Source organism: Panicum hallii, chromosome 3 (genome assembly GCF_002211085.1).
Source record: "Panicum hallii strain FIL2 chromosome 3, PHallii_v3.1, whole genome shotgun sequence".
Lineage (NCBI taxonomy): Eukaryota > Viridiplantae > Streptophyta > Magnoliopsida > Poales > Poaceae > Panicum > Panicum hallii.
This window is the reverse complement of record NC_038044.1, coordinates 14,369,928-14,396,805: the sequence shown is the minus strand read 5'-3', so window position 1 is coordinate 14,396,805 and position 26,878 is coordinate 14,369,928. Positions and strand designations below refer to the sequence as shown.

Sequence of the window (26,878 nt, the reverse complement as noted above, 5' to 3'; positions counted from 1 at the left end):
GTCAAGCCCAACTTAGCTGAATAGAATTACAGTGTGATGCCAGCCCGTCAGGTTTCCGTCCAGCCGTTTCGGTTCCACTGACTCCCATCTTTCGGAAACGCACCCTTAAAACGACAAAAATTCTCTCCCGCCCCAACTCATACCACACATTGACGCACACAAACCGGACACTTCTCACCCGGTCGCAGCACTGACCAGTAAGTCTACGAGAAAATGAAATTTCATGTAACTTGAGGGGGCATCTGCAAACTCCGCTCCTCGGAAACGGAAGGTAGCCTTGGCCGGGAGTGGTTAAAGGCCCCCTCCACTTCCTCGGGCAGGTCGCGTCGTCTTCCATCCCGCACTCCCCCAACTCGGCCACTCGCGGCTCCCTTCGCCATGGCGGTGAAGGGGAAGGGCAAGCAGGTGGCCGCCGAATCCCCTGGCCCTGGCGCCGGCGGGAAGCGGCGGAAGGGCTCCGGCGACGCGGAGGCGGGGCCCTCGTCGTCCTCCGCGGCGAAGCGCCGCCGCCGCGCCGGAGTTCTTCAGTTCGTGGACGACGCGGCCGGCGTCGACGACGACTATGAGGAGGACGAGGTGCTCCAGTCCGAGGAAGAGGCCTCCGACCCCGATGACGGTGAGTACGGATTCGGCGCGGTTCCCGAGACGAGGCTAGCGTCGTGCGTGGGGGTGTGGATCGGTTGGATGGATCGATCTGGTTTTTTTGGTCTGTGCAATGTGGACTACTGGATCGATTATTTGGGGATATATTTTTTCCACCTTCTCTGTTACCTACGTTTGATTTGTGTCAATTGTTTTTTTTTGGGGGGGGGGGGTGGTTCCCCTGCTTAACGACAGGAACAGTTCGAGTACTGTAGAATTTGACCTATTATCCATAATTTTTACGAGGACCAAACAATCCCTGGCTAATAGAAATACTAATTCGATGGTTTTGTGAGTCCGTTAGGGAACGGGGGTGCCTTTGCTAGTTTCTGGCTCGGAAGTTTGCCCTTCAGCAAAGTGTGGTGACTGACCTGTGCTACCCAAAGTTCTGTTTTTATGTGGTTACAATACATCTCTACAATTATGAAATGCATTTAGTGTGACATACTAGCATTCAGGGCATTAGTATTTTTTTTTGCCATGACACATTTTGCACAAAATGGATTGCTCCTGTATGTGATTTTCCTGTTTTGAATCAACAAAAATGTCTTTTATTTTTACCTTTTTTGAAAAAAATAAGAAGTCAAGAATAAGCAAATATGCAACATTCAGAATTAGTCATCTATGAACTCTTTTGCTTTGTTTTACTTGTAGTTCAGATATAAGATTATGAGTTGATTGTTGTTTTCCTGTTCCATTTTTGCTGTTTTATATTTGTATCTAAAATTTTAAATTAACCTAATGCTGAAGTAATGTTATTAGCAATTATCTGGGTGTTCTAGGTTCGTTTCTTCTCTAAGCACTTTTGCAATAATGTCAATTTTATCCCATACTCTTTGTGCACAATTTAAGGTTAGTTTTTTCAAATAAAAAATATCTGAAGGTTTGATCGTCAGGAATCGGGATCTTCTGCTTATATGATCTTGTTTATGGCAACCACAGGCTTCTTTACTGGTGGGGAGCATGTACAAAATCTCAGTCACAAAAGAACTGAAAGGTCACACCCTCTTCCTTTTCTTGTAAAGGAAGAGGAGCTTAGTGGCGATGAACTTGAGGAATTCATCAGGACCCGATACAGTAATGGTGTGAAATATGCTGCTGATCGTAGCTATTCTAGGGAAGATGATGACATTTTCCCCATAGATGGTGCACTCAAAGAGCCTACTATTTGGAGGGTTAAATGCATGGTTTGTGATTAACAAAAACTTGACTTGACATTGCTGAACTAGCACTTGTTGGCTAGATGCTGATTTGTTTAACTGCTTTCCAGGTTGGGCGTGAGCGCCAAATGGCTTTCTGCTTCATGCAAAAGTTTGTTGATCTGCAAAAAATTGGTACCAAAGTGCCAATTATCACAGCATTTGCACTTGATCATGTAAGAGGGTTTGTTTTTGTTGAAGCGGAGAAGGCCTGTGATGTTACAGAGGTACACAATTTTTTCCTTCTACCGCAAGAGGAAAAAATGCATTTGTGTTGGCAATGACATGCCGGGTGACATTTACTGCACTATGTTTATTATGCTATAACTGTTTTGTGGAATATAAGATGTAACTTCCAATTTGTGAAACACAGATAGATTTTGCATGTGGCATCTATCAGCTTTGTCTTTTCTGTCTTCATTTCCCATGCACACCAATTTTACTAATTCATACCTCGGAAGTTTGAGAAAAAGAAGAACTTTTTATGAATCTGTAAAAACTGTTTATAGTAGTCAACAAAAATCTTTTATTTCCTTTTATATCTCTCTACATATGTGCTTGTATTTTGTCTGTCAAATGATTCGTGGGCCATATCGGCATCTCTTATACAGGCATGCAAAGGGTTTTGTAGCGTGTATGCAAGCAGAATTACTTCTGTTCCTGCAGCTGAAGTTCCTAGCTTGTTATCCAGCCGTACAAAACCATTTGAAATCTCCCGTGGTACATGGGTCCGCATGAAGAATGGAAACTATAAAGGTGATCTAGCACAGGTATGGTATAATATGTTTGTGGCTTCTCTTTCTATTGGCATCTTCTCTCTAAATATTTTCTATCTTCTTTGTTCTTACATCACTGTTTACCTGTGACTCTTTAGGTTGTCAGCGTGGATAATGGACGGAAAAGAGTAATGATAAAAATCATACCCAGAGTCGACCTCCATGCTATTTCGAAAAAATATGTAAAGTTCTTATACTTGGCAGTAGAAATGCCTGTTTTTGAACTGATTTTCTTTCTTTATTCATCCAAACTATCAAATTTCTTGTGTTCCTAGCCATGATTAAGTAGAATGTATATCTGAGTATCATGGGGCCTTTGTGTCAATCTGTGTGCCACATCTTTGTTGAGGAAACTAGGTACACCAGTATTCGTGTGTGATCTACAGTAGATATTATATATCTGAATTTCTGCGGCATGTTGCCTGTTTCCATTCTGTTTACTGAATGTATAATATCTTGACTGACCAGCTAACTGTATCACCACTGGTTTATCGGCCCACAGTATTGTTTGGCTCCCATGTGCTTGCGAACAAAAAATTGTTTTCATCTTACTCCTTTCAGGCTCTCACAATTCTATTTTGCTAACAGCCTGATTGCTGAATGCTTAACTTATGTTACGTTTTGGTCTTGGCAGGGTGGTGCAATTTCGTTAAAAGGAGCAGCAGTTCCTGCTCCACGGTTAATCAGCTCTCAAGAACTAGAGTAATGATTTCCATTCTACATCTGATGTTTCCTTGTCCCGCATGAGATAAACTTCTTTTACTATTTTTTAACTAGCCTTTGACATTGTTTCCATGATCTCACTTGTCATGTAGGTTCTTCAGGCCTCATATTGAAATGAAACGTGATCGTCAGACTGGTGAAGTTTTTGAAGTACTTGATGGTTTGATGTTCAAAGATGGTTTTCTATATAAAAGGGTTGCACTTAGTTCTTTGATTTACTGGGGGATACAACCAACAGAGACTGAACTCCTGAAGTTCTCCTCTAGTCCTATCAATAGAGCTTCTGCTGATGACTTGGATTGGGTCTCCAGCATCTATGGTCCTAAGAAAAGGAACATTCCCGCAAAACCAGATATTAAGTCATCATCATCTTCTAAAATGAAATCTTCCAAAACATCAAAAGCTTCAATTTCTACGGAAGATTTTGATGATAATGATGAATTTAACCTCCATGATCTTGTACTCTTTGGGTGAGGCTGTGTTATATGGTTATAATCATTGTCCACTAACTATCAGATGTCATACTTATATTTCATTTCCTAATGAGCAGGCGAAAAGATTTTGGTGTGATAATTGCTATTGAGAAAGATGGTTTTAGGGTAATAACCCTTTAATGCACACTTCATTTTTACATCCTTGTTTTGGTCTAAGAAGAATCGGTTTGTCTCTGTGTAGATATTGAAGGGAGGTCCTGAAGGATCTGCAGTGACAGTAAAAAAGAACGACATTAAGAAAAGCTGTGTAGACAAAATGTTTACAGCTGTTGATCGTCAGAATAAGATAGTATCTATTAATGACACTGTTAACGTTCTGGAAGGCCCATTTCAGGTGAAACCTTAACTATCAATCTAACATTAATATGTTATTTGTCTTTCTCCTTTTGTGAGCAGCACGGGAATTCATGCTTTTTTTTGTTTTTATTTCAAGGAAACAATTCACTTTAAATATTTTCGAAAACTTGGAGTAGATACTTGCACTGAGTATTGCTCGTGGTAGTTTAACATTGTGGATGTACTAGTACTGCTACGTTGTACTGATTTATGATGCATGTCACTGTTTCTGCAGTAATGTATAGCGTGCTATTTACTTCTGACAGATGTGTTTTTGGAGTTATACAACGATGTGTTTTCCTCCATTTAGCATGCATGCTGATAGATTAATATATTTGCAGGGTAAGCAAGGTGTTGTTAAACACTTGTACATGGGCATACTATTTATCTATAATGAGAGTGAAAGCGAGAACTGTGGTTTTTTCTGTGCTCAATGCGGGTCCTGTGAAAATGTGAAGAAACGGAAGGATCTGGGAGGCTCTACTACTGAAAACTTGGTACGAAGATACGTGTATCCACTTGTCATTGTCAATGAATTGGAGATATTCTCTGTTTCACTTTGCTTTCTATGTATCAGGACAATCCATTTCCCATGTTTGCTGAGCCTTCTTATGAGCAAAATGAGCATCGGGGCAGTAAGTGTTTGTTGATTTCTTCTGTCTTGCTACCTGAATGTAAGTTTGCTGTTCTGATTTCCTTCTTAATACAGCTGAGAGGCCTTACAGGAGCACCAGAGAACAACTTTTCTCTATCGGGCAAATGCTACGCATTAGAAAGGGTCCTTTGAAGGGCTATCTCTGTCGAGTAGTTCGGATATTTCGGAATGATGTGACTGTTAAGCTAGATTCTCTACTGAAGATTGTTACAGGTTAGTAAGCTTAGCATATTGTTGGAGCTTTTGTTTGGACAATGACTGACTTCTGTGTTGTGTGCAGTACAAGCTGAGTTTCTGTCAGTTCCAGCTAATAGGGGGTAAGCAAACGGACCATGTTTCGTTTATCTTTGCTTTGTTACTTGTGCTGTAATGCAACTGCATCATCATTATGTTAGCTTCTCACTCTATTGCAGTATAACATCACTTTTGTATTAGCTTCTCAATATGTTACATGCCATACCAGGGATAACTTGTCTGGTGCTCCAGCTGGCAATTTTGGAAGTCAAGATACATCTTTCTTTGGTAAGTGGGAGCTTCATACTTTCATATTTGCTGCTCGCCTGCTGAGCCATCTACCCCATTGAGGAATGAATTACTTTCTCTGATGGGAAACTTCATCTAGGGTGCTCGTATGAGATTAGAGTTCTTTGTTCTCTTTACTGCTGGCATGATGTTCTAGAATTTGGGATTTGTTATTTATATTGATTCTTAATTTAGGTTCGGAAGCAGAGAAAACTTCATGGGACAATGGGTTGCCATCTTTTGGCAGGTTTGTTTTGTGCTTTTCACCTTTTGAGCTTGCTGTCCAATTTAGTAGTAGTTTGCTGGTTACTCATAACTGCTAAGCTTGGACTTGATTTTGTTATGTTTCATTTCTTCTACATCTAGAATCCTCTTTTTTTCTTGGGAGTATCTGCTCTGTCCCACCCATCAAATCTAACTGTGGAAGACTTGCTACTGCACGTATGTGAACTATAAAGAAAACCAACGACAAGTTCAATCTACTGTTGCATGCTGTGCTAGATGGATTGCTGTTGACATTTTTCTAGAAATGGGCATTGACCATCAAGCTGATTCATTGGAAAACTTAATATTGCACATATCCTTTGTGCTGTTGGGGTATTTTCCTTTTATTGTCTTCTATTAGCAATCTTTTCATATACTTAGCATGATGAGTAACAAATTTTGATCAGAGGGAAGGCCCTATAACATTTTATATCTTTTATGATATTTCTTTTGGTAGATAATCATGAGCTCTGCCATTCATTTCTGAAGAAGCGAAATACACCATCCCTTGAAAGGGAGCAGTGGCCTAATTTTGTATATTAGCATCATTTACCTATTGGAACATTTTGTTCCGCAAAGCACTTGTGTAATGCATAACAACATAATATTGACCATCCTTGATCTTCCTTTGAGCTACTGTTGTCAACCTTGGTCCGTATTCAGATAAAACTACAATTGTGATGCAAAGATAGCTAGCGTGGATTTTTGCAATTAGCGATGCATGAGGAGAGAAGAAATAGGCTGGGCCTCTGTGATGAGAGGACTAGAGAGGTCGCGATAGCAAATAGAGGCGATAGATTATGACAGCCAGTCTTTGATCCATGAGAATGCTTTCATGACTTGAATTTCAACCCACACTTAAATATTAACATGGTCTCAGCTTATCTCATTATCTTTCTTGTTATGCTAGCTGATTGCACCACTTAGCTGTCTTGGACTGCTTGCACACCATCTTCCTTTCCGTACTGATTGTTTTCCTAATCCGCCTGAACTTCATTGACCAACTGGCCAAATACCTGATTGAACTTCCCTGTACCCATTACATGTCCCCCACAACAGCTAATAATGAGCTTCCTCAATCATCTGTACTGTTGCTGTACCTGCACATGATCCTAGGTCGTGCGAGATGCACATAAAAAGAAGACAAATGATATACAGTAACCCTTCATATTAAATTAGGAATAAATTTAATCAAAATCATTTTTTGGTAGTCATGGAGTTTTACATGACACCTGAAAGGTGAGTAGAACCTTCTTTGTTTAATACTTATTTAATCCCTCCTTGATTTCAAATGGTTAAGAAAAGGTTATCTTTGCTTGGCATGAAGTATAAGATTTCCTTATGGCCTTTCTGATGTTGATTTATCAGCTATTTTGCTTTTGCACTGCCTGCTATCCCTGTTAGTTTCTTGCTTGTCTGTTCCAAATTTCTGAAGAGAACAAAGATGCTAAATTCTTTCTGATTTGTATCATTCCTCTTCGTTCATGTAGAGCATCACCTGAAGGCATAGATGCTCTTAACTAATGTTGATTGTTTGCACATATCCTTTTATTCACCAAATTGTTTGATGTGCTGCAGTGACTCATGGCAACCCTTTTCAAGTTCCACCTTACCAGTCCAGAATACAGGTGATATTTGTGTTATTTCTTTCTGTTGACATAGGTTGCTGTCTCTTTATTCACATCTTGGAGCTTCACTGATTTTTTTGGTTTCTTGATCACAATTGTATTTTTATTTTATCTTTTTGGGGCAGAGGCATTGATTTATTTAATCTGTCCAAATGCTTGCTTACGTTAAATCTGCAAAAGGTGGCTAGGCTTTAGTTGACTGCGCCACTAGGAGTGGTGTGACAGGCCCATTGATTTGCTGAGGGTTGGACTAGCATGGGAGGATAAAAAGGGGCATGACATATAATCAAGATTTATCACAACCTTTTTAATTCTTTTCTAAATGATTTTTACAAATGGTGCATCTCTTATGTGATTTAGAAATTTTTTCATTCTTTTTTGCGAGGTTGGTTTAGTTGGTTGCCTGCAACTTGTTGAGACATGTGGTTGTTGCATCTTTTCGTATCTGCATGCAGTGTTGAATAGCTTATTATTGCATCTTTTCATTTCTGCATGCAGTGCAGCAGCTGTAGTTTCCTATCTTACACTGGCTGGACAGGTTTCTTGTAAACAACAACAAGAAAGCTTTTAATCCCTAACAAGTTGGGTAGATTGGAAATAAACCCAACAGGAGCCACAAGCCACATTAACCAAAAAAGATGGCAATAGAATACATCACTTGTGATAGTAATATTAGTAAAAGAAACTTGATTTTTAGGTCGGTTCTGGCATACAAGGTGGTTATCCTTTATGTTTATGAAATTGGTTTAGTTCATTTACCAGTGTTGAGGTTTTTACAATTTTGCTGAGTATGGAATGTTTGCATCTCCAGGTGGAGAATCAGAAAATGATCCGTGGAGTAAGAAAAGTTCTGCTGAAGGTGAATCTGATCCATGGGGTAAGAAAACAGATGGTGATCCTGATCCATGGGGTAATAAAGTGGCACATTCTGCTGATGGTGATTCTGATCCATGGGGTAATAAAGTGGCACCTTCTGCTGATGGTGATTCTGATCCATGGGGTAATAAAGTGGCACCTTCTGCTTATGGGGATTCTGATCCATGGGGTAAGAAAGTGGTGACTCCTGCTCACGGTGATTCTGATGCATGGGGTAAGAAAACAACATCTTCAGCTGTTGGAGTATGGAACGCTGGTGCCGCTCAGAAGGAAAGTTCCAGTGACAATGCGTGGGGTAAACAAGCTGGGGTTGGTAGATCTGATGCTGCTGGCAGCTCTTGGGATGGAACGGTAGTCAATAAGGAGAGTGAAAAGAGTGACAACTGGGGAGAGGCTTGCAGGGTGGTGGACATGGGTACTGGAGCTGATGCCGACCCTTGGGGAAGCAAGGTTAAAGCAATAGATACAGAAGGAACTGATAGCTGGGAAAAGGCTACAATGCCTCCAGACAATAAGTTGGAGGGTGTCAGTCAAGGATGGGGCCGACCTTTGGGCAAGTCAAATGAAGACCAGGGAAAAGATAATATTTCCAAAGATGCGGGCAACAATGGGGCATGGGATACTCCTTTGCCTGCCACTGGAGATGGTACCTGGGGCAAGTCAAAAGACAATAATGGTGATGGAGCAGGTGGCTGGAATGAGGCTAGATCCTCTGACAAAAACGGTGGCGCAGGAGGTTGGGATACTTCTGCTGCTAACTGGAATAAATCATCTGCAGTTGGTGAAGCACAGGAGGAAGGTTGGGGCAAAGGAAAAGGAGCTTCAGACCAAGCTGGTTGTGGTGATTGGGAAAAACCAAAATCTTTTGGCAATGATGGTTCATCAAGGTGGAACAAGGGAGAGGAAACTAGGGCAGATGATCAGAATAACAGCTGGAGCAAGCCTGGAAACTTCGGAGGTGGACGTGGATTTGGGCGAGGACAGGGTAGAGGTAGGGGTCAGGAATGTGGAGACTTCGATGGCAGAAATGATCAAGGAAGTTGGAAGAGCTCATGGGGTGGTGAGAGTGCTGGAAGGACCTCTTGGAGGTCTGATAGTAAGGTAGACAATGAAGTTGGAGATTCTAGTGGATACAGGGGAAGGGGTAGAGGAGGGAGGGGACAATATGGAGGGCGAGGGAGGGGAAGAGACAATGGTTGGAGAAATGGTGATAGAAGCGATTCTGGGTTTGGAAGGGAAAATGACAGTGCTGATGGACAAAATTGGGGAAATAGAGGCTCTTCCTATTGGGATAAAGATTCATCTAATAAAGGTTCTTGGGGTGGTGGAGATAATTGGAATGCCACAAATCCACCAAGTAACCAGCCCTGGAGTAGCAGTGGGGTCACAAAGTCATTTGGTGAAAATAAGCCTTCCACTTGGAATAGTTCAAAGGATAACAAACCATCTGTAGGTCAGTAATCTGTCTAATTTCTACCTCTAGTTTCCTGTTCAAAATTTCAAGTGCTATACTATCTCTAAATGGCAAAAGGAACTCGAAATTTCTTGCTTTGCTTATGGGGTGTTTGGTTTGAGGAATGGGGTGAACCATCACCTTCTCGCTGCTGGTGGTTTTTGTTTGTTTTGGGAATGGAATAGGTTGATACATCACCACCTCATCCCTTGGATGCATATGGTTAGCTTAATAATGAGGACCGGTTCCATCCCGAAATTCACGGGATGACCCCATGATGGACCATTCCATTCTTGATGAGGTGATTCCTCAAATAAAAAACCCATTAATGCTCCGGTTACCCTCAGGCTGAGAGTTATCAATATTCTAATTGAATAATGCAAATTCTTGTGGTACATTATATGCTACAGAGCATTTAATCCCCCCCCCCCCCTCCGTGTGTAGGTGAACAAGATGATCCTTGGGCAAGCAAGGTGGCTTCTATTGAAGGTGATTAGGAAGCAATCAGAGACATCCATATTTTCTTGCTATGTTTGGTGTTTTATGCTGTAGCTTTCTACTGCGCTTCCTTATCCACTTGGTTTCTTATGGGCTTATTTTTATTATGTTTTATACTTGTAGGCAAAGAACAACAGAATGATACTTGGGCTAGCAAGATGACTTCTGCTGGTGCTGAGGATAACAGTGGTGGCTGGAACACCAGGGCAAAAGACTCCTGCACCGATGGGGGTAAGTTGGGAATGTGGTGGTGTTGAAGCCAAGCAAATTTCTTATTCTACTCAATTATAGACGTACTTCGATCTTATTTGTGCTGCTGTGTGTAGGTGAAGAAAGACAAAATGATCCTTGGGCAAACAAGGCTGGTACAAATAAAGGTACTCAACGGATTAACTACACTGTTTGTATTGGTCACTCTGCTTGACTTTTTGATTTGAACAACAGTTATCATTTCAGGGTCTCTAACTAAGGTTATATTATATTTCATTTTTGTAGATAAAGAACAAGAAACTGATCCTTGGACAAGCAAGGTGCCTTCTAGTGTGGGTTCTGATGACAACAATTCTAGCTGGAACACTACAGCAAAGGACACTCCATCTGAGGAAAAGGCTGGTGATCCCTGGAGTAGTAAGGGGAGTAATGATAACATCAAGAAAACTGATAGCTGGGGTGCTGGCTCCTCAGGTGGGAATCAGGAGTCTTCTTGGAGCAAACCAAATTTCTCTTTAGGAGACCAGGCGTGGAGCAAGCCAAGGTTTGGTGATAATGGTGGAAACAGTAGGGGTGGATTTGGACGTGGATATCGAGGCAGAGGGAGAGGAAGGAATTTCGGGGATGGTGGTTCCTCGTGGAATGGAGGCAACAAGAACGATGAATCAGGTGGTGAAAGGTCTGAAGAGCCATGGAGCAGTAGGGATTTGGATGGTGGCAGAGGAAGAGGCCGAGGTCGCTTTGGGCGAGGCGACCGTAGCCAAGGCAGCAGCAACTTTGGGTCTGGAGATAGTGGCAGTTGGGGGTCTGGCAGGGAAAATGGTGACCGTGGTGGTTACAGAAACTGGAACGGTAACAATGAGCAAAGGTCCTTCGGTCAAGGCGGTGGCTGGTCGTCTGACTGGAATGGCAGCAAAGGAAGCGGCGAAGGAGGTCAAGCATTTGCGAAAAGCAAGCCCAGCTGGGAAGCGCAAAATATGTCTGGTGGAGATGATCAGGCAGGAAATAGTGACGCAAACAAGTCCTGGAGTCGGAACAGATCATCTCCCTCTATCCTGGGTCAGCCAAGCAGTGATGCTAACAAGTCTAGCACATGGGGTGCTACTAGTGGCGGAGCTGGAGGCGGAGGTTCCTGGGGAAAGAGCAATGAAGATAGCTGGAATTCCTCAGGAGGAGCCGCAGAGAAGTCTTCATGGGGCGGTGGGTCAGAAGCTCCTCCCAAGAAAGATGATGATGGCCCATGGGGGAAAGGCGGCGAGGGAAAGAGCAATGAAGATAGCTGGAATTCCTCAGGCGGAGCCGCAGAGAAGTCTTCATGGGGTGGTGGGTCAGAAGCTCCTCCCAAGAAAGATGATGATGGCCCGTGGGGGAGCAGCAGCCGAGGAGGTGGCAGCAGTTCCTGGGACAAAGTGGCGGATGGTGGCGGCAGTTCCTGGGACAAAGCAGCGGATGGTGCATGGAACGGCAGCAAGGGTGGCTCCGCCGGCAGTGGCGGATGGTAAGCGAGCCACGCAATAAGCTGCGCCCCTTGCTGGCGCGACAATGTAAATAGTGCTACCGTGCGATCTGAACTTGTGAACCAGATGTGTGCTGCTAGCCTTAGCGTCTGCTAGCTCCCTCGCCACTTGCTCTAACTCTAAACCATGGCCTAGAACCTGTTCGCCTTTCCAGTACTGGCAGTGGCACGTGGCAGTAATCGAGGTACCTTTGCTCCATCGTGTTTGTGGCCTGCGGCCTGGTGACGTTTTTAAGCTTGTTGCTGTGGTACTCAAAAGCTGCCCTGTGAAAAATCGTGAGGACGGCGTAGCTATTTCTGTTTCGCGGATGATGTTTTATGCCGTGGGTTCTATCTGTTCCGACCTGCTGTAGCCTGTATGCCGTCGGCGGATACAGGCGTGCGCCGGCGACTCTGGCTAGCGGTCACCCCGTGCAGGTACCTGAAGGGTGCTGGTGGTCCGAGATGTAGGCGCCGCCGGGTCCGCAGCAGTCCTTGTCAGCGACGACGCTTGCACGTCCCAAATTTCAGACAACTCTTAGGCTGCCCAGAGCAGCAAGTCGTACCTGGCCACGGCGTTGACATTTAGCATTGCGTTATCTGAACTAGTAAGGTGCCCCGCACAAATAGTGCGGGTGCCTAGTTATTTTCCAAACTTTTTATTTACTTAAAAAAGTTGAATGCAAATAGTTTTATTTATTTATATCTTTGTAATTATTTTATCCTAATGGCTGTGGTTCAGACAGGTACAATCTTTATTTTTTTCTTTGTTATATTTTGTGGTGTATTTTTAATAATAATTTAGAATAAAAATAAATATTTCATATAAAAATACATTTTGGGGTACTTACTGAAAGCAACTAAACATTTACATATTTTATTTTGATATCAATATTACTTTTCTAAAAATACTTGCGATGTGAGTGTTCTAGTTACTGTGCATGTTAAAAAAAATTATTTCCTAGACTTGTAGAAAAGAAGTTAGAAAAATAGTTCAATATAGAAGTGGCTTAGGTATATCTATCTTCACTATGCTCCTGAGAATTTTTATCTGCTATACCATAGTAACTAAGATGAATCACTGATAGTGTACACCGTTACTTTTGAGCACTACACGTGGCTTGCTATGGACGGACGTGCATGTCAAACATCGATTTTTCAAGTTGCTTTGTTCTAGATCTCGCATCATCACTCCACAAGAGTTGTACCATCTATCATTCCTTCTCTTCTAAAATTTTTTAGCTCTCGACTATCAACAAATGGCAATGCTACGTAGCAAAATATCACCATCTCAGTTCTTGTTGTTTTCGCTAGTGGTGATCGCCATGCTTTGGTAACAAAGACAATGCAATCCATATTAGAGTAATCATCAACTTAGTGACTCGGCTAAGATTATGTCATGGCTATGATATGGTTGCACCACCGTGCACTCATTGCTATGCATCTAGTTTAATTTTGTTAGTCTAGTTACCTATATGTTTCCCATGTTCAGAGACTCTCATCTTCTCATCATTTTTCAGATCAAAATCACTTCTTAGCAATATTTCTATCTTCTAATTATGCAGAGTATGCTACTGTTAGGCTAAGCTTCTTTGTGGCTAACTCATCAATTTTCTTTTATTTTTAATTAATATGGTAATTTTTAAATCCTCTTGGCGAACGTGATCGCTTCTTTTAACACTTTGTTCAAAATTCATATATAAATTAACTACTAATTTTATATTGTTATTCTAAATTTAGCTATTTATTAGCTATATTTGACATGAAATGTTTGTGAACTTGTTGTCTCGTTTATAACTCGAATTTCGAATTTTATTATTTGCATTTGACCTATACTATCTATTAATGCTTCTTAATCACTATACAAATTAAATACTAATTTCTCTATGTTTAATTCTTGCATTCATCTATTTATTAGTTATATTCGATATGGACTCTTTTATCAACGGCTAATTTTCTTATATTTTAATTTTGAAGTTTGCTATTTTGCTAATAGTAACTCTTTTTTATCAAGTGCTAAAGCTGATGCTAATTTTTTTATTTTTATAATTTCGAATTTAGCTATTTACTAATTGTATTTGACATGGACTCTTTACTTAAGTCCTAATTTTCTTTTTTTCATAATTTGGATAGCTATTTACTAATTGTATTCGGCATAGACTCTTTGTTCCTCTCGGCGATAGTGGGAATTTAGCTATTTTGCTAATAGTAACTCTTTTTTATCAAGTGCTAATGCTAATTTTCTTATTTTTATAATTTTAAGATTAGCTATTTACTAATTTTATTCGACATGGACTCTTTAGCTAAATCCTAATTTTTTTTCCTAATTCGGATAGCTATTTACTAATCGTTCGGCATGGACTCTTTGTTCCTGTCCTAATTTTCTTTATCTTTTAAATCTGAAAATAGCTATTTATTAATCATATTGGATATGGAATCTTGAGTTAATTTGGACCGTTATATGTGCATAAAATACAACGGTGCAAATCTTTCTTTTTTCAGATAGGGAATTTCTAGACCCTCTCGGTGAATATGGTGGCTTGTTTTAACACTCACTTATTGGTGCCCCACGCTAATAGCGCGAGTATCTAGTTTTTTTTCATGCTAACATTCAAGCTCCTAACTAAATATAAATTTTTCAAATGGTTTTTATTTTGACATTTGAATGTTTACTATTTTGTTCAAATAGTCTACACCAAGTTACTATCTTTATTATCATCGTATTTTATTTTCTCAAATATGAATTCATGATAAAATAGAATATCTTATGCAGAAATATAACTTTTATGTTTACTGAGGTGAAATAGTTTTTTGTCTTCTAATATGAGCTTCTGTCATAAAATTTTAGTTATGGTGACAAATTATTCGTAGGTATTAAGAAGATGCTGATGAGTTATTGGTTTTTATGTAGTCCGTTGTGAGGAGATGGCAAATGGAGCACAGTTCCATTTAATCAAACTATTCCAATTGGTCCACTCATTTGATTTTTCCCTTTAATCTTATAATGGCGAGATGACCAACATATTTTCTTGCTATGGTGGCGTCATCACTTATTTGCATAGGTGTGTGGTGTACGCGAGGTTGATCCTCTTGAATTTTCTCTGTCCTTCCACTTCGCAAACCCTGTCGGCTACCATTTTTAGATGTTTGTGTCCTCGTCTTCTCCATTGACTTTGTCAAGATCTCCAGCCAGGGTGCTTCACTCCACGGGGCAAATAGCACTCTCTGTCAATTGGTAGATAGATCTTCAATCGTGCCTACTTTTCGTGACTTATTTGCCACATCAACTATTACTGTTTCATCTTCTTTGATGATTCATTTAACATCTTGGGGTCTTGGTCTGTGGTGGGATCTGCCTAGCCATTCTTGATAAAACAGTTGGAGTTCAAATTATTAATTGAAATTCCACAATGACATTATGAGGAAGATGAATCTGAAACTTCGATTATAAACAGTCCGCTGCCGCCATACAGCTGCTCAGCTGATGTCTCGGCACGCGGAAAATATGCGGGGCAGCACATGCCCATTGTCGCGTCCCTTCGTGTGTACCCATCAAGCTGGAGTTGATGCGCAGAGTAAATATTTATGAACCTGAAATCAAAGCAAACCAAAGTCTAGGGATTTCTTTAGTGTCCCTTTGTTCGACGGTTTGGTGAGCTCTGATCTGTATGAGAATGCCGCTCCATCATCACAAATCAATCATTATATTTTTTCTCCTATGATGAAAGTGTCCAATATCTTCTCTTTGTATGTGCCTACTTTACTGTATTGCATCTAGAATCGTCAAAGTTACCGGCCGCACCATGCTCCTTTGCCCTCAGCACCCAATTAATGTTACCGTGCTTCAACCTTGTCAGCCGTTGCTGGCAGCGCCACCACACCATAAGCTACTCTTGGCTCATCTGAACCTCCCTAGTCTGCTCTTGATATATTAAAATGCAATTGCGTCGTGCCAGCAATGGCAAAGTTTCTTCTTGCTGCATGCCATGCGAAAAAGGATAACCTGCTCTTGCTCTTTTTTGCCAAGGGCTGATTTTCTTTTTTTTTAATCCTAAATTTAGCTATTTACTAATCGTATTTGACGTGAACTCTTTGGTTAAATCCTGATTTTCTTATTTTTCTAATTTAGAATTTATCTGTTTGTTAATCGTATTCGGTATGGACGTTTTAGTCATATCCTATTTTTCTTAATTTTTTAATTTCGAAATTAGCTATTTATTAATCATATTAGTAAATATGATTAATGTGAACTTTTTTTTGCCAAGGGCTGATTTTCTTATTCTTTAATCCTAAATTTAGCTATTTACTAATCGTATTTGATGTGAATTAAATCCTGATTTTCTTATTTTACTAATTTAGAATTTATCTATTTACTAATCGTATTTAGCATGGATGCTTCAGATCCTATTTTTTTAATTTTTTATTTTGAAGTTAGCTATTTATTAATCAGAGATTTCATATGGACTTTTGAGTTACTTTAGACCGTTAGATCTTCATAAAATCCAACAGTAGAAAATATTTTTTTAGATTAATATGAGAATTTCTAGTATTTCTCGGCGAATGTGGTGATTTTTTAACACTTTTTTATTAATATAATAAATATAATAGATAGATTGATAGATAGATAGAAAGAAAGAACATGGAGGTCCCATCACGGTCCAAGACGTACTTGGTTGGACCTCGAGCTCAGCTGCACGTGGGCGGCAGAAGCAGAGTCACCCAACGACTTGAGCATACCACCATCACCATGGGCACCATGACCATCCTGAACTCGATCTGAATCAATCAGGCTCCTGTTCTTCGTCAACGCTAACCCTTCCATTTCCATCTTTGGCAACAGAATGCCTTGATTGACGTATTCCAATCATTCCTCCATGCCCATATAGCTAGCGCGGCATGTGGCTTTCTTAATTTCGTTCTCGTCTCTCTCCCAGGCCGAGGCAGCCATGGAGCTGGAGCTTCTCTTCTCCCTCGTCTTCCTCCTCCTGGTCCGTATCTCCGGCGCGAGCTCCGGCTCACGAAACATCACCTCGATGTTCACCCTCGGAGACTCGTACATCGACACCGGCAACTTCGTCATCATGGCGGCGCCCGTCATTCCCGAGTGGATCGACAAGCCTCCCTACGGCGAGACCTTCTTTGGCCGCCCCTCCGGGCGCCCCAGCGATGGAAGGGTCATCATAGACTTCATCGCCGAGGAGCTCCGCCTCCCGTTCCTCCCAGCGTCCCTCGCGAACAGCTCCGACGACGTCTCGCGGGGCGTGAACTTCGCCGTCGGCGGCGCGACGGCGATCGACGTCGGCTTCTTCGAGAGGAACAGCCTGGCCCCGTTTAAGCTCCTGAACAACTCGCTGGACGTGCAGCTGGCCTGGTTCGAGAAGCTCAGGCCATCGCTCTGTAACACCACGGAAGGTTGCTGTTACTAACCACCATGATGCATGTCATGTCTCTCCTTCTTTTGAGTGTTTTTTACTGAGTCTGATGCCTGCAGATTCGAGAGGCTGTTTCAGCAAATCCCTTTTCGTCGTCGGGGAGTTTGGGGTCAACGACTAGAACTTCATCTGGATGGCGAACAACACCGAGGGCGAAGTGCGGTCCTACGTGCCGAAAGTTGTCAAGACCATCGCCTTGGCCGTGGAGGTACAAGGCTACAATGCAAGCATTTCTGTTCCATTTCAAGAAAGAGTTCATCTTCTAGCTCGGATCGGCCGGCTGAGCTCTGCATGGTTGCAGAGGCTCATCGACGACGGCGCGGCGTACGTGGTGGTGCCGGGGAACCCGCCGACCGGGTGCTCGCCCACTGTCCTCACCCTGCGCCGGAGCCCTGACGCGGCCGACTACGACCGTGTCGGCTGCCTCCGCGGCGTCAATGACGTGGCCAGGCACCACAATGCGCTGTTCCGCGCGGCCGTCGGCGGCCTCAGGGCCCGGCACCCCCGCGCCACCATCATCTTCGCCGACTTCTACGAACCCATCCGCAAGATCCTCGAGAACCCCGGCCAGTTCGGTATGCCCCTGCACATCGACCTTTCGCTCTTCACGCGTAGAATTGCTGGGACGATGCCTGAAAATCTGCGCTGTGATCGAGTGCAGGCGTCGTCGCCGGCGACGTTCTGAAGGCGTGCTGCGGAGCCGGCGGCGGTGCCTACAACTGGAACGGCAGCGCCGTGTGCGGCATGCCCGGGGTGGCAGCGTGCCGGGACCCGTCGGCGTACGTGAGCTGGGACGGGGTGCACTTCACGGAGGCCGTGAACCGCTACGTCGCCAAGGGGTGGCTCCACGGGCCCTACGCGGATCCGCCGATACTGAGAGCTATCCACCACTAGCTTCCTGGAACGACTAGTATTGCTTCATCCAAGAAAGCTTACCGCAAAATAAGTCAATAAGAAGACGAAAATGCTTCACAAGAACAGTGAAAATACAAATCTACAATTGATTTGCTCTGTAAATTTCACCAAGTTTGGATGGATCACGCATTGTTATTGTGTTTCCCTTTTTTTTTCATATTTTGTCCCTCAAATACGCAAGAGAACTGTACAATTAAAGCTTATATTTATGGACAGCTCGCTGCAATAACAGTGCCAGACTATCTTGAACACGGTCATAGACCTATGATATCGTAACTAGGACACGGTCACCTTTACTATAATATAATAAATAGATATATTGGGTCAATCCAGTCCCTAATGAAGTTTGAATTTGAGTAAATTTTGCTGATGATCCTTAAACTTGTCCCGAGTTTTCATCCTTAATTCCGGTACTTTTAAAATGCACGTAATGGTACTTAAACTTATCTCGGGCTCTCATCCCCATCCTTAAATTATCCGGAGTTTTCATCCCGATCCCGATACTCTCAAAATACACGTAACGGTCCTTAAACTTGTCCCACGCTCTTATCCCAGTCCTTAAACTTGTTCTACACTTCCATCCAGATCCATACGCTTCTAAAATATATTATTTATTTATATTTTTTTGCAAATTGTTTCAAATTTATCTGGATTTCAAATCAAGTTTGATTCCCCATCAAAGTGAATCCAAATTTTTATGGATATTTCTTTTATGATTTTCTTAGGAGCTTTTAGAGCAAAGGATAAATGATTTTAGCATTTTTTTAATTTCTAAAAAATCAACAATTAAATAAATATTTTAAAATAACAACTCTAAAATTAGTAAATATTATATCTAAAATGAGATGATTGCCTCATAAATTTTTGATGAATTTTAAGTGAGATTAGAACTTTATTTGAAATCCTAAATGTTTATAACAATCCACAAAAATGTATTTTGGAAGATATGGATCGACCCATTCCATGATAAACTGCTCTGAGGAGCTTGTTTTGATTCTCATGTCATCTCTTTCAGAGTGTGTGTGGTACCTCGGTTCGCGCATTGGAGCCGTTGCGCAGGAGAAACTTGACGAAACCCAACATGAGGTCAACGTATCAAAATCCAGAGGCGCGAAAGGATCCGGAACCGGAAGTCAGCCACGCACGGCGAGCGAGCCGGCCGGGCGCCCGCGGTTTCGTTGGCTTCTGCGAGCGTACCCGTCCCTGCGCGCTTCTGCGGCGGCGGCTGCGCGCCGATGGTCAATTCGTGACACGCAACGACGTCGATGCTTCCCGTAACCAAAAAGTTAGAATTTTTAACCGAGATTTTCCGTGGGTTTTGCTGCAAAACTAGGACTAGCATCAGTAAACCTACGGCTGCCTCGCCTCGCCTAACAAAGTAGCAAGCTCTGATGGTATCAGCAATGCTCCCAAACGAAACGACGTGCAGTGGACTCTACGAAGATGCATTGGAAGGACCCTTTCAGTTCAGGTGGGTCCGTAACAAGAATGCAATGTGGCTAAATTGCACGAAGGCGGCAAAAGCAGAGTCAGCCTAGCAGTATGAGTTCAGAACCTATCACCATCAGGGATCAAGGCTCCTGCCTTCTCCTCTTCGTGTCAACGCCAACCGTTTTATCCTAACAGGAACGCCTTGGCGAGCTAGTACTCTCTCCGTTTTTATTTATATATCGTATTAGATTTATTCTAAGTCAAACTTAACGAACTTTAATCAAATCTATAGAAATATATAGAAACATATGAAACATATAGCAACAACTATACTATTCAATATATGCATTATTAACGTATACTTCATAGTAGATTTAATGAAACAAATTTGGTATTGCTAATGTTATTAGCTAATTTTGACTTAGAACGAACTAAGATACGTAAATAAAAACAGATAAAAACAGAGGGAACCCACCGACGGGGTGCCTGCCGGCCATCCTCACCCTCCGGCGGAGCCCCGCCGCGGCCGACTACGACCGCGTCGGCTGCCTCCGCGGCGTCAACGACGTGGCCAGGCACCACAACGCGCTGCTCCGCGCGGCCGTGGGTGGCCTCAGGCTCAAGCACCCCCACGCCAGGATCGTCTTCGCCGACTTCTACAGACCTGTCTACAGCATCCTCGAGAACCCCAGTCACTTCGGTAATTAAGCCTTGCGCCTGTTTATGTACTGTACCAGTACAAATTTTCTGTGCTGGTTCCAGTCTCTGAATGAAGCTCTGAAATGTGTCCGGCCTGAGTGTCAGGATTCGTCGGCGGCGTCCTGAAGGCGTGCTGCGGCGCCGGCGCCGGCACCTACTGCTGGAACGGCAGCGCCATCTGCGGCATGCCCGGGGTGGTGGCGTGCCGGGACCCGACGGCGTACGTGAGCTGGGACGGGGTGCACTTCACGGAGGCCGTGAGCCGCTACGTCGCTAAGGGGTGGCTCCACGGGCCCTACGCGGATCCGCCGATACTGAGTGCTGTTCCGCACTAGCTCAGTGGATTGGACAATTGCAAGCCTATAAATACACCTCTATGATCAGTTAGTTTCAGAAAGGCTTGGTGAAGCAGAATAATTCATTTGGATACAAGCATTCGGAAGCTTGGTAGCAATGGTTTTGGCTTTTCGGCAGCAGCTAACTATGAACGCCCAACAGCGCTGAGTATCGGCGGGTCAGCGTACGGGCCGCGGAGCCACCCGTCGGCGACGTAGCGGTTGGCGGCCTCCGTGTAGTGCACCCCGTCCCAGCTCACGTACGCCGCTGGGTCCCCGCACGCCGCCACCCCGGGCATGCCGCAGAAGGCGCTGGGGTCCCAGTTGTAGGCGCCGCCGCCGGCTCCGCAGCAGGCCTTCAGGGCGTCGCCGGCGAAGCCTGCACATCCCAAACATTCAGAGTTCAGATCGACAGCACCGGGATGGACGTCGTGATCGTGCAGGAAGGATGCACCCGGGATGGAAGTCGTCAGTGGAGTTACCGAAATGGCCGGGGTTCTCGAGGATTCTGATGATGGGATCGTAGAAGTCGGCGAAGACGATCCTGGCGTGCGGGTACCTGCCCCTGAGGCCGCCCACGGCCGCGCGGAGCAGCAGGTTGTGGTACCTGGCGACGGCGTTGACGGCGCGCAGGCAGCCGATGTGGTCGTAGTCCGCCCTGTTGGGGCTCAACCGGAAGGTGAGGATGGCCGGCGAGCACCCCGTCGGTGGGTTCCCCGGCACCACGATGTAGACCGCCCCTTGGTTGATCAGCCTCTGTGGTGTCAATTGTCAACACACATACAGAAAAAAAATCAACAAAGCTGAAGTTGTCCGAGCTTCGTTAACCATTGAAGGATAATGGAGTTGCAGTGTGCAAAGAAGCAAGAGATCCACTGGCGTGATCAGAAAACTGGTTATGTTCTTATAATCATCTTGTTGGGTGTACCTCCACGGCCATGGAAATGGTGTCGACGACTTTAGGCACGTACGTCTTCACCTCGTCCTCGGTCTTCCCCGCCATCCAGATGAAGTTGTAGTCGTTCACGCCGAGCTCCCCAACGAAGAAGAGCGCCCTGTCAAGACAATCCCTGTCGTTGTACCCTTGGCCTTCTTCCGACGCGCCGTCGCAGGCCGATGGCTTGATCTGCTCGAACCACCCCAGCTGCACGTCCAGCGAGTTGTTGAGGAGCTTGAACGGGACCAGGCCGTTGGTCTCGAAGAAGGAGACCTCGATCGCCGTCGCGCCGCCGACGGCGAGGTTCACGCCATGGGAGACGTTCGGGCTGCTGGCCAGGAAAGCCGGGAGGAACGGGAGGCCAAGCTCCTCGGCTACAAAGTAAACGTCGCATGTCCGCATGTGTGATGCTCATACGGTTAGGCAGGAGTGCATGATGAAATAGTTGAATCAGATTGGTGATCTCCTCACCGATGAAATCGATGATGACTCTCCCGTCGCTGAAGCGGCCGGAGGGGTGACCGAAGAATGTCTCGCCGTAAGGAGGCTTGTCGATCCACACAGGCATCACTGGAGCCGCCATGACGAGGGCGTTGCCGGTGTCAATGTGGGAGTCTCCGAGGGTGAACATGGAGGTGATGTTGCGTGATGAGGCAGAGCTCACGCCACAGAGTAGAGAGGAGAGGATGAAGGAGACGAGGAAGACAAGTGTGAGGTCCATGGGTGCAAACTTAGGGCCTAGAACGGTGAAGTAAACCAAGCGCACATAAGCACTAGTTATAGTAGTAAGTACGGGAGAACTGCTCTGAAGAACAGCGCGTGACATTTTTAATGAAAACTTTGCTGGCCTTGAATTGTGGAAAGAAGTTTCCTAATAAGCTGTGGCCCTCCGCTTACTGACGACAGTGGCAGGGCTAAAAGAGAATCAGTGTGGACCAAGCTGTATTTAACTTTACAATTAAACAAAAGCAGATGTTTACTCCCACTTGATGTTAAATCCTAAATACTCCTATGTGCAATCGTAAGTTTGATACGCTCTTTTATGTTGGGTCAAAGTTGCCAGTCTGCCACTAATAATAGCAACTTCTTTTGCTAACCTTTTAGTTGACAAGTTGTGTGGCTACCACCAACACATTTTGTTTTTACAAAAGTTATGGCTTTAACAAGGAACATATCAAACAGGTCTGGACTTGCCAAATAACAATAAAATCGATCAACAGTTTTAAAGATTCAATTTGCACTTGTAGGTATTAGATACAATTTTACTTACACCGCGCTTGTGCCTCGAGATCAGATCGTGCTTGCATGAGAACTTCCCTGGAGAGGTGCCTCAAGATCAGATCGTGCTTGCATGAGAACTTCCTTAGAGAGCCATACGACATCTCCACTCTCTAGAGATTTCTTACTACTAGTTGCAAGTTTTATTTGATAGACGACTTCGGACCATGTGCAAGAACACTGCATGGATTGCGGAAACAACTGTGATGTACCTCGAGCATTAGGCTGCATCTAGCTTTTGGAATTTGTTACTGTCTACTCCATCCATCCCAAACTATAGGTCATTTTGACTGACTTTTTTTATCTATAGCTTTTGCAACGTACTTAAACATACGTTATGTATAAAAGGTAAACGAAGGAAGGTAGTAGTCGAAAAGAATTGGTTATTTTATCAAATGGTAGTTTTAGACCCCTAGGGAAGTACGGAACAGCCTTTGTTTAGCGTTCCATTTTGGGCTTACACTCACATCGACCACACATACATACTAACCCCCTAAGCCTTCTTATTCTTGGCAGTGATATGTTACTTGCTCTGGTTACGGCCATCGAGAAGCAAAAGCAAGATAGCAGACAAAACTTGTTCGAAGTGGAGATGATTGACGATCTTGGCACAGCATAGAACTGATTGCGTAGCAATACGATTCTATAGCAACTGCGCATTTGTTAATAAATTCAGGATTCACAGCTACATGGATAGAAAATGTCATCCATTTCCTGAGGGAAAAACTCATCCATCTTCACAGACTAGTGACATCAGTAGTTCAGAGCTACCAAATGTAAGAATAACTGTAACATACCATTGCTCAAAACTTCCATGCTTATGTGTGCCGTAGTGAGTTCGCGAGTCACCACAGAGGTCTTTACTCTTTAGCATACGAAAATGGCACTAAACTATTTACCACCCAATCTAACAGCAAGTGGCTTACACTTGGTTAACAGCGGCTGGGAACAGTTACAAGCAAAAGTCCTCTGTTTTTTACTCGGGGTTGACCTTTTGCTTCTTTGAGTGTTCTTTGTTTTTCTTGGCCTCACGGCGCTCCCTCTTCAGTCCCTTTATGTCATTCGATAAGGTCAACTTTCCAACCTGAATTCAGTGAAAGACACGAATCATTTATCATGTCAAAAGCAATATTGACCTTTTTTTTATTGTTCCAGAAACAAAGTACAATACAGACCTGCTGGTCTGGCATGTAGACCTTGCCCAGCTTGCCCTGCACTGGATCCTTGGTGACATTCTTCATCTGCAAGAAGGTTCATGATTGTGACTCAGGAAGATTTCAGTGAGAACGTAACACAAGGGGCCAGTAGTTTTTCAAGGCTAATGGAACTAAAGTTAGCAATCACTAGCAATGTCCAATAAAAGATAACAACAATTCAAGTAGTAAAGAGAGACAGTTCCATCAGGTATACCTTCTTAGCATGTTCAGCAGTCTTCATAGCTTCTTTCTTCAAACTTTCAACTGGAAGCCTATGCCTCCGAACTACCAGATCCATTGAAGGTCCAACTTCAACCAGCTCCATTCTAGGAATAGGTGTGCCTGACCTTTTTAGGCGGAGAGCACAGTGCATCATGTAGACAGTAGTAGGAGAGATTGCTGTGCACACATAGATCCGATCTACACCCGCAAGGTTTAGATTATCTATAACCTGCATTTAACAGCAACAGTTTATTATGAAGCTCAAGAGAATATCCATGTCCTGCATACCAACTTCAATTGACAAATGGCTCACCTCTCCTCTGAAAAGATCAAGCAGCACTTCTTTCAAATGCTTCAGCTCTTCAGAGCTCTCAAAATGTTCTCCTATGAAGGCAAAGAAAGGCTTTGATCCAAGTTTTGGTGCCAGCTTCTTATCATAAACATAAGATTCCATCGATTTGTAGTTCTCAACTCCTACTTCAACAAGGTCATATATGTGGTGGTCATACGTCCTTCCCAAAATCAGATTGTTGGGCCTCTTTTTTGAATGAGAACCATACTACAGCACAAATTCAAAATACAGTTGAAAACATTGGAGTGAGCTTAAGACGAGTCATCAAATCACCACGTTCAACATAGGAGGACATAGGACTCAAGCATTAAACAGAAATAGAAAATGGCATACTCCTTTTCAGATAGATTTATTTATCAGGTTTGTCAGAAATTCATTGTGTAGCTCATTAGAATATTCTATTTCTACTCGACAGCATGAATTATTTTAAGCGTCAGCAAATAAAATATGGCATCATTTTGCAATGGAAACAGTTACTTTTCACTCTGAGCACCCAAATGACAAACTAGGAACTAGTCGGGATGATGTCACTCACCACTACAAGGCTGCAGTCTGTCTTTAGGGAGAAAAACTCCAAAGAAGATTCTCCACCACTTTCAAAAGGCCTAATGTTGTCATTCTTCTTGGTATACTTCACAGCATTATCACGCTTCAGGTGGTAAATATCTGATAACACAGAGTTCAACACAGCGCTAGTCTTGGTACCATGGAGGATCAGCGTCTTCTTGCCGGTCTCAACCTATCAAAATTATCAAAGCAGAAGCCAGACGTGAGGTTCAGTCACAAAGAAACATATATGTTATTTCCATTTTCAGATGTCTTATTCGCATACAAGGTTCAAAATATGCAGAACCTCCAAATACCTATACCAGCAAGCTAACATAAAGAATTTCACATGATTTTCAGCATAAAGCACAGTGCCTTGGACACTCTGCCAAAAGCTCACATCTTTTTCCTGTTAGCCAACCCACTGCTAGATTTACTAAATTATATAGAGCTACATCGCTCACAATGGATAACAATTATAAAGGAAGGTAGAGACAGGATATGAGCAGAACACAAGGATTGCTGAAGGTTATCCCAAGATTGCTTCATCGGTGCTGTTTGTTCTAAGATGGTTTCCTGCACACTGACTCAGCAGGGCAGCAGCAGGGCAGCAGCAGGGCAACCACAATGTTTCCTGGCGGTGGTTGATAGGACTTGGTACGATGACATGAAGCCTTAGTACTAGTATCCAGTAGCAACAAATCATTAGTTTTTTCCAAGGGCCAAATGGCAATATAAGCAACATACAAAAATACAAATATGATAGTATCGTCATATTGACATGTGTGCGTATTGCCAAAACAAAACATTGAAGCATGTCTTTGAGGCACATCGAGCCAGCGGCCTTCCTTGTGAGGGCACCCAGCAGACAAGAGTGCCCATGGAACCATGAATTGCGCTGGCGAGTGAGCGGTTGGTTAGGGGAGGGACACGCAAGAAAGGTGAGGGGTTTTGGTCATCTGGCGGCAGCCCACGGCGAGCAGCAGGGCCATACCACACATTTTGGAGGCCTTAAACAGCACGGCCATACAACACAGATTAGGCTAGCTAGTTTTGTGGATTAGATGAGGAATCTGGACAAGGGAAGTACAGGCTCAAATATGTACGTGTACCCTCATCGATGGGTATTATGAAACCAGATATTTCGAATTTCATTCCCCAATGCCATATCTCACTGGAATGCCACCACCAATCTGCACAATTTCGAGGGGAAAAAAAAAGGGTGGGGGCCTAATTCGATGGAAGCCCGGCGCGGTCGCTCATTCTGCAGTCCTCCCCTAGAAACGGCCCCCACTCGACAGTACGCCGCGAGCCGCAGGGAGAACGGTGGTGGGAGGAGGGGCAGAGAAGGAAGCTTACGAGCTTGGGCGCGTGCTTGAGGAGCTCCCGCCTGGCGCGCTTGGTCTTGGGCACCCTGATCGCCGCCACCATCTTCTCCCACCGCTCCGCTCCAAGCCGCCGCCGCGGAGAACAAGCTGAAGAGGAGGAGAGGAGGCTACCTGACAGCACACGGCTCCCGATCACTAAACCCTAGAAATCCCGCGCCCCGCTTTTGTCGAGTAGTAGTAGAGAACGGCGGCGCAGCGCATGGGAGCCTCGCCTTAAGCCGATATGGGCTGTTCTGGGCTGACCTAACCAGCCTCGTTAGGCCCGGTGCCTTCTCCGGCTCGGTATTTTTCTTGGGCTGGTACTTCGTGGGTCGCTTTAGGCCCATGAGGCCATGAAGGAAGCTTCTTTTTCACCTTTTCGGCTCAGCTTTCAACG

At 43.8% G+C, this 26,878-nt stretch overlaps 4 protein-coding genes and 1 pseudogene across 4 annotated transcripts; 3 read left to right on the top strand and 2 right to left on the bottom strand.

Annotated features, from left to right (window-relative positions):
• The first annotated feature begins 331 nt into the window (after window positions 1–331).
• On the top strand, window positions 332–12,094 carry LOC112887891 (protein RNA-directed DNA methylation 3). Its single transcript, XM_025954178.1, has 21 exons — window positions 332–616; window positions 1,585–1,829; window positions 1,913–2,068; window positions 2,453–2,611; window positions 2,716–2,799; window positions 3,252–3,319; window positions 3,433–3,810; window positions 3,891–3,939; window positions 4,016–4,168; window positions 4,512–4,667; window positions 4,748–4,805; window positions 4,880–5,038; window positions 5,106–5,142; window positions 5,289–5,347; window positions 5,543–5,594; window positions 7,190–7,239; window positions 8,051–9,568; window positions 10,013–10,057; window positions 10,190–10,297; window positions 10,393–10,443; window positions 10,562–12,094. Exons 1-21 carry the CDS (start codon window positions 379–381, stop codon window positions 11,776–11,778), a joined length of 5,040 nt encoding a protein of 1,679 aa, XP_025809963.1. The 5' UTR covers window positions 332–378; the 3' UTR covers window positions 11,779–12,094.
• Window positions 12,095–16,717: 4,623 nt separating this feature from the next.
• On the top strand, window positions 16,718–18,097 carry LOC112888029 (annotated as a pseudogene).
• Window positions 18,098–19,561: 1,464 nt separating this feature from the next.
• Window positions 19,562–20,583, top strand: LOC112885257 (GDSL esterase/lipase At2g27360-like). Its single transcript, XM_025950907.1, has 3 exons — window positions 19,562–19,589; window positions 20,004–20,249; window positions 20,354–20,583. Exons 1-3 carry the CDS (start codon window positions 19,562–19,564, stop codon window positions 20,581–20,583), a joined length of 504 nt encoding a protein of 167 aa, XP_025806692.1.
• A 121-nt stretch (window positions 20,584–20,704) lies between these two features.
• LOC112887840 (GDSL esterase/lipase At2g27360-like) lies at window positions 20,705–22,245 on the bottom strand. Its single transcript, XM_025954112.1, has 4 exons — window positions 21,992–22,245; window positions 21,512–21,894; window positions 21,066–21,339; window positions 20,705–20,962 (listed from the first exon to the last, which is right to left on the bottom strand). Exons 1-4 carry the CDS (start codon window positions 22,239–22,241, stop codon window positions 20,730–20,732), a joined length of 1,140 nt encoding a protein of 379 aa, XP_025809897.1. The 5' UTR covers window positions 22,242–22,245; the 3' UTR covers window positions 20,705–20,729.
• A 1,245-nt stretch (window positions 22,246–23,490) lies between these two features.
• On the bottom strand, window positions 23,491–26,665 carry LOC112887841 (ribosome production factor 2 homolog). The gene is made up of 6 exons (XM_025954114.1): window positions 26,474–26,665; window positions 25,104–25,307; window positions 24,530–24,775; window positions 24,209–24,445; window positions 23,974–24,039; window positions 23,491–23,882 (listed from the first exon to the last, which is right to left on the bottom strand). The coding sequence occupies exons 1-6, from the start codon at window positions 26,543–26,545 to the stop codon at window positions 23,775–23,777; spliced, it is 933 nt and encodes a 310-aa protein (XP_025809899.1). The 5' UTR covers window positions 26,546–26,665; the 3' UTR covers window positions 23,491–23,774.
• Window positions 26,666–26,878: the final 213 nt, after the last annotated feature.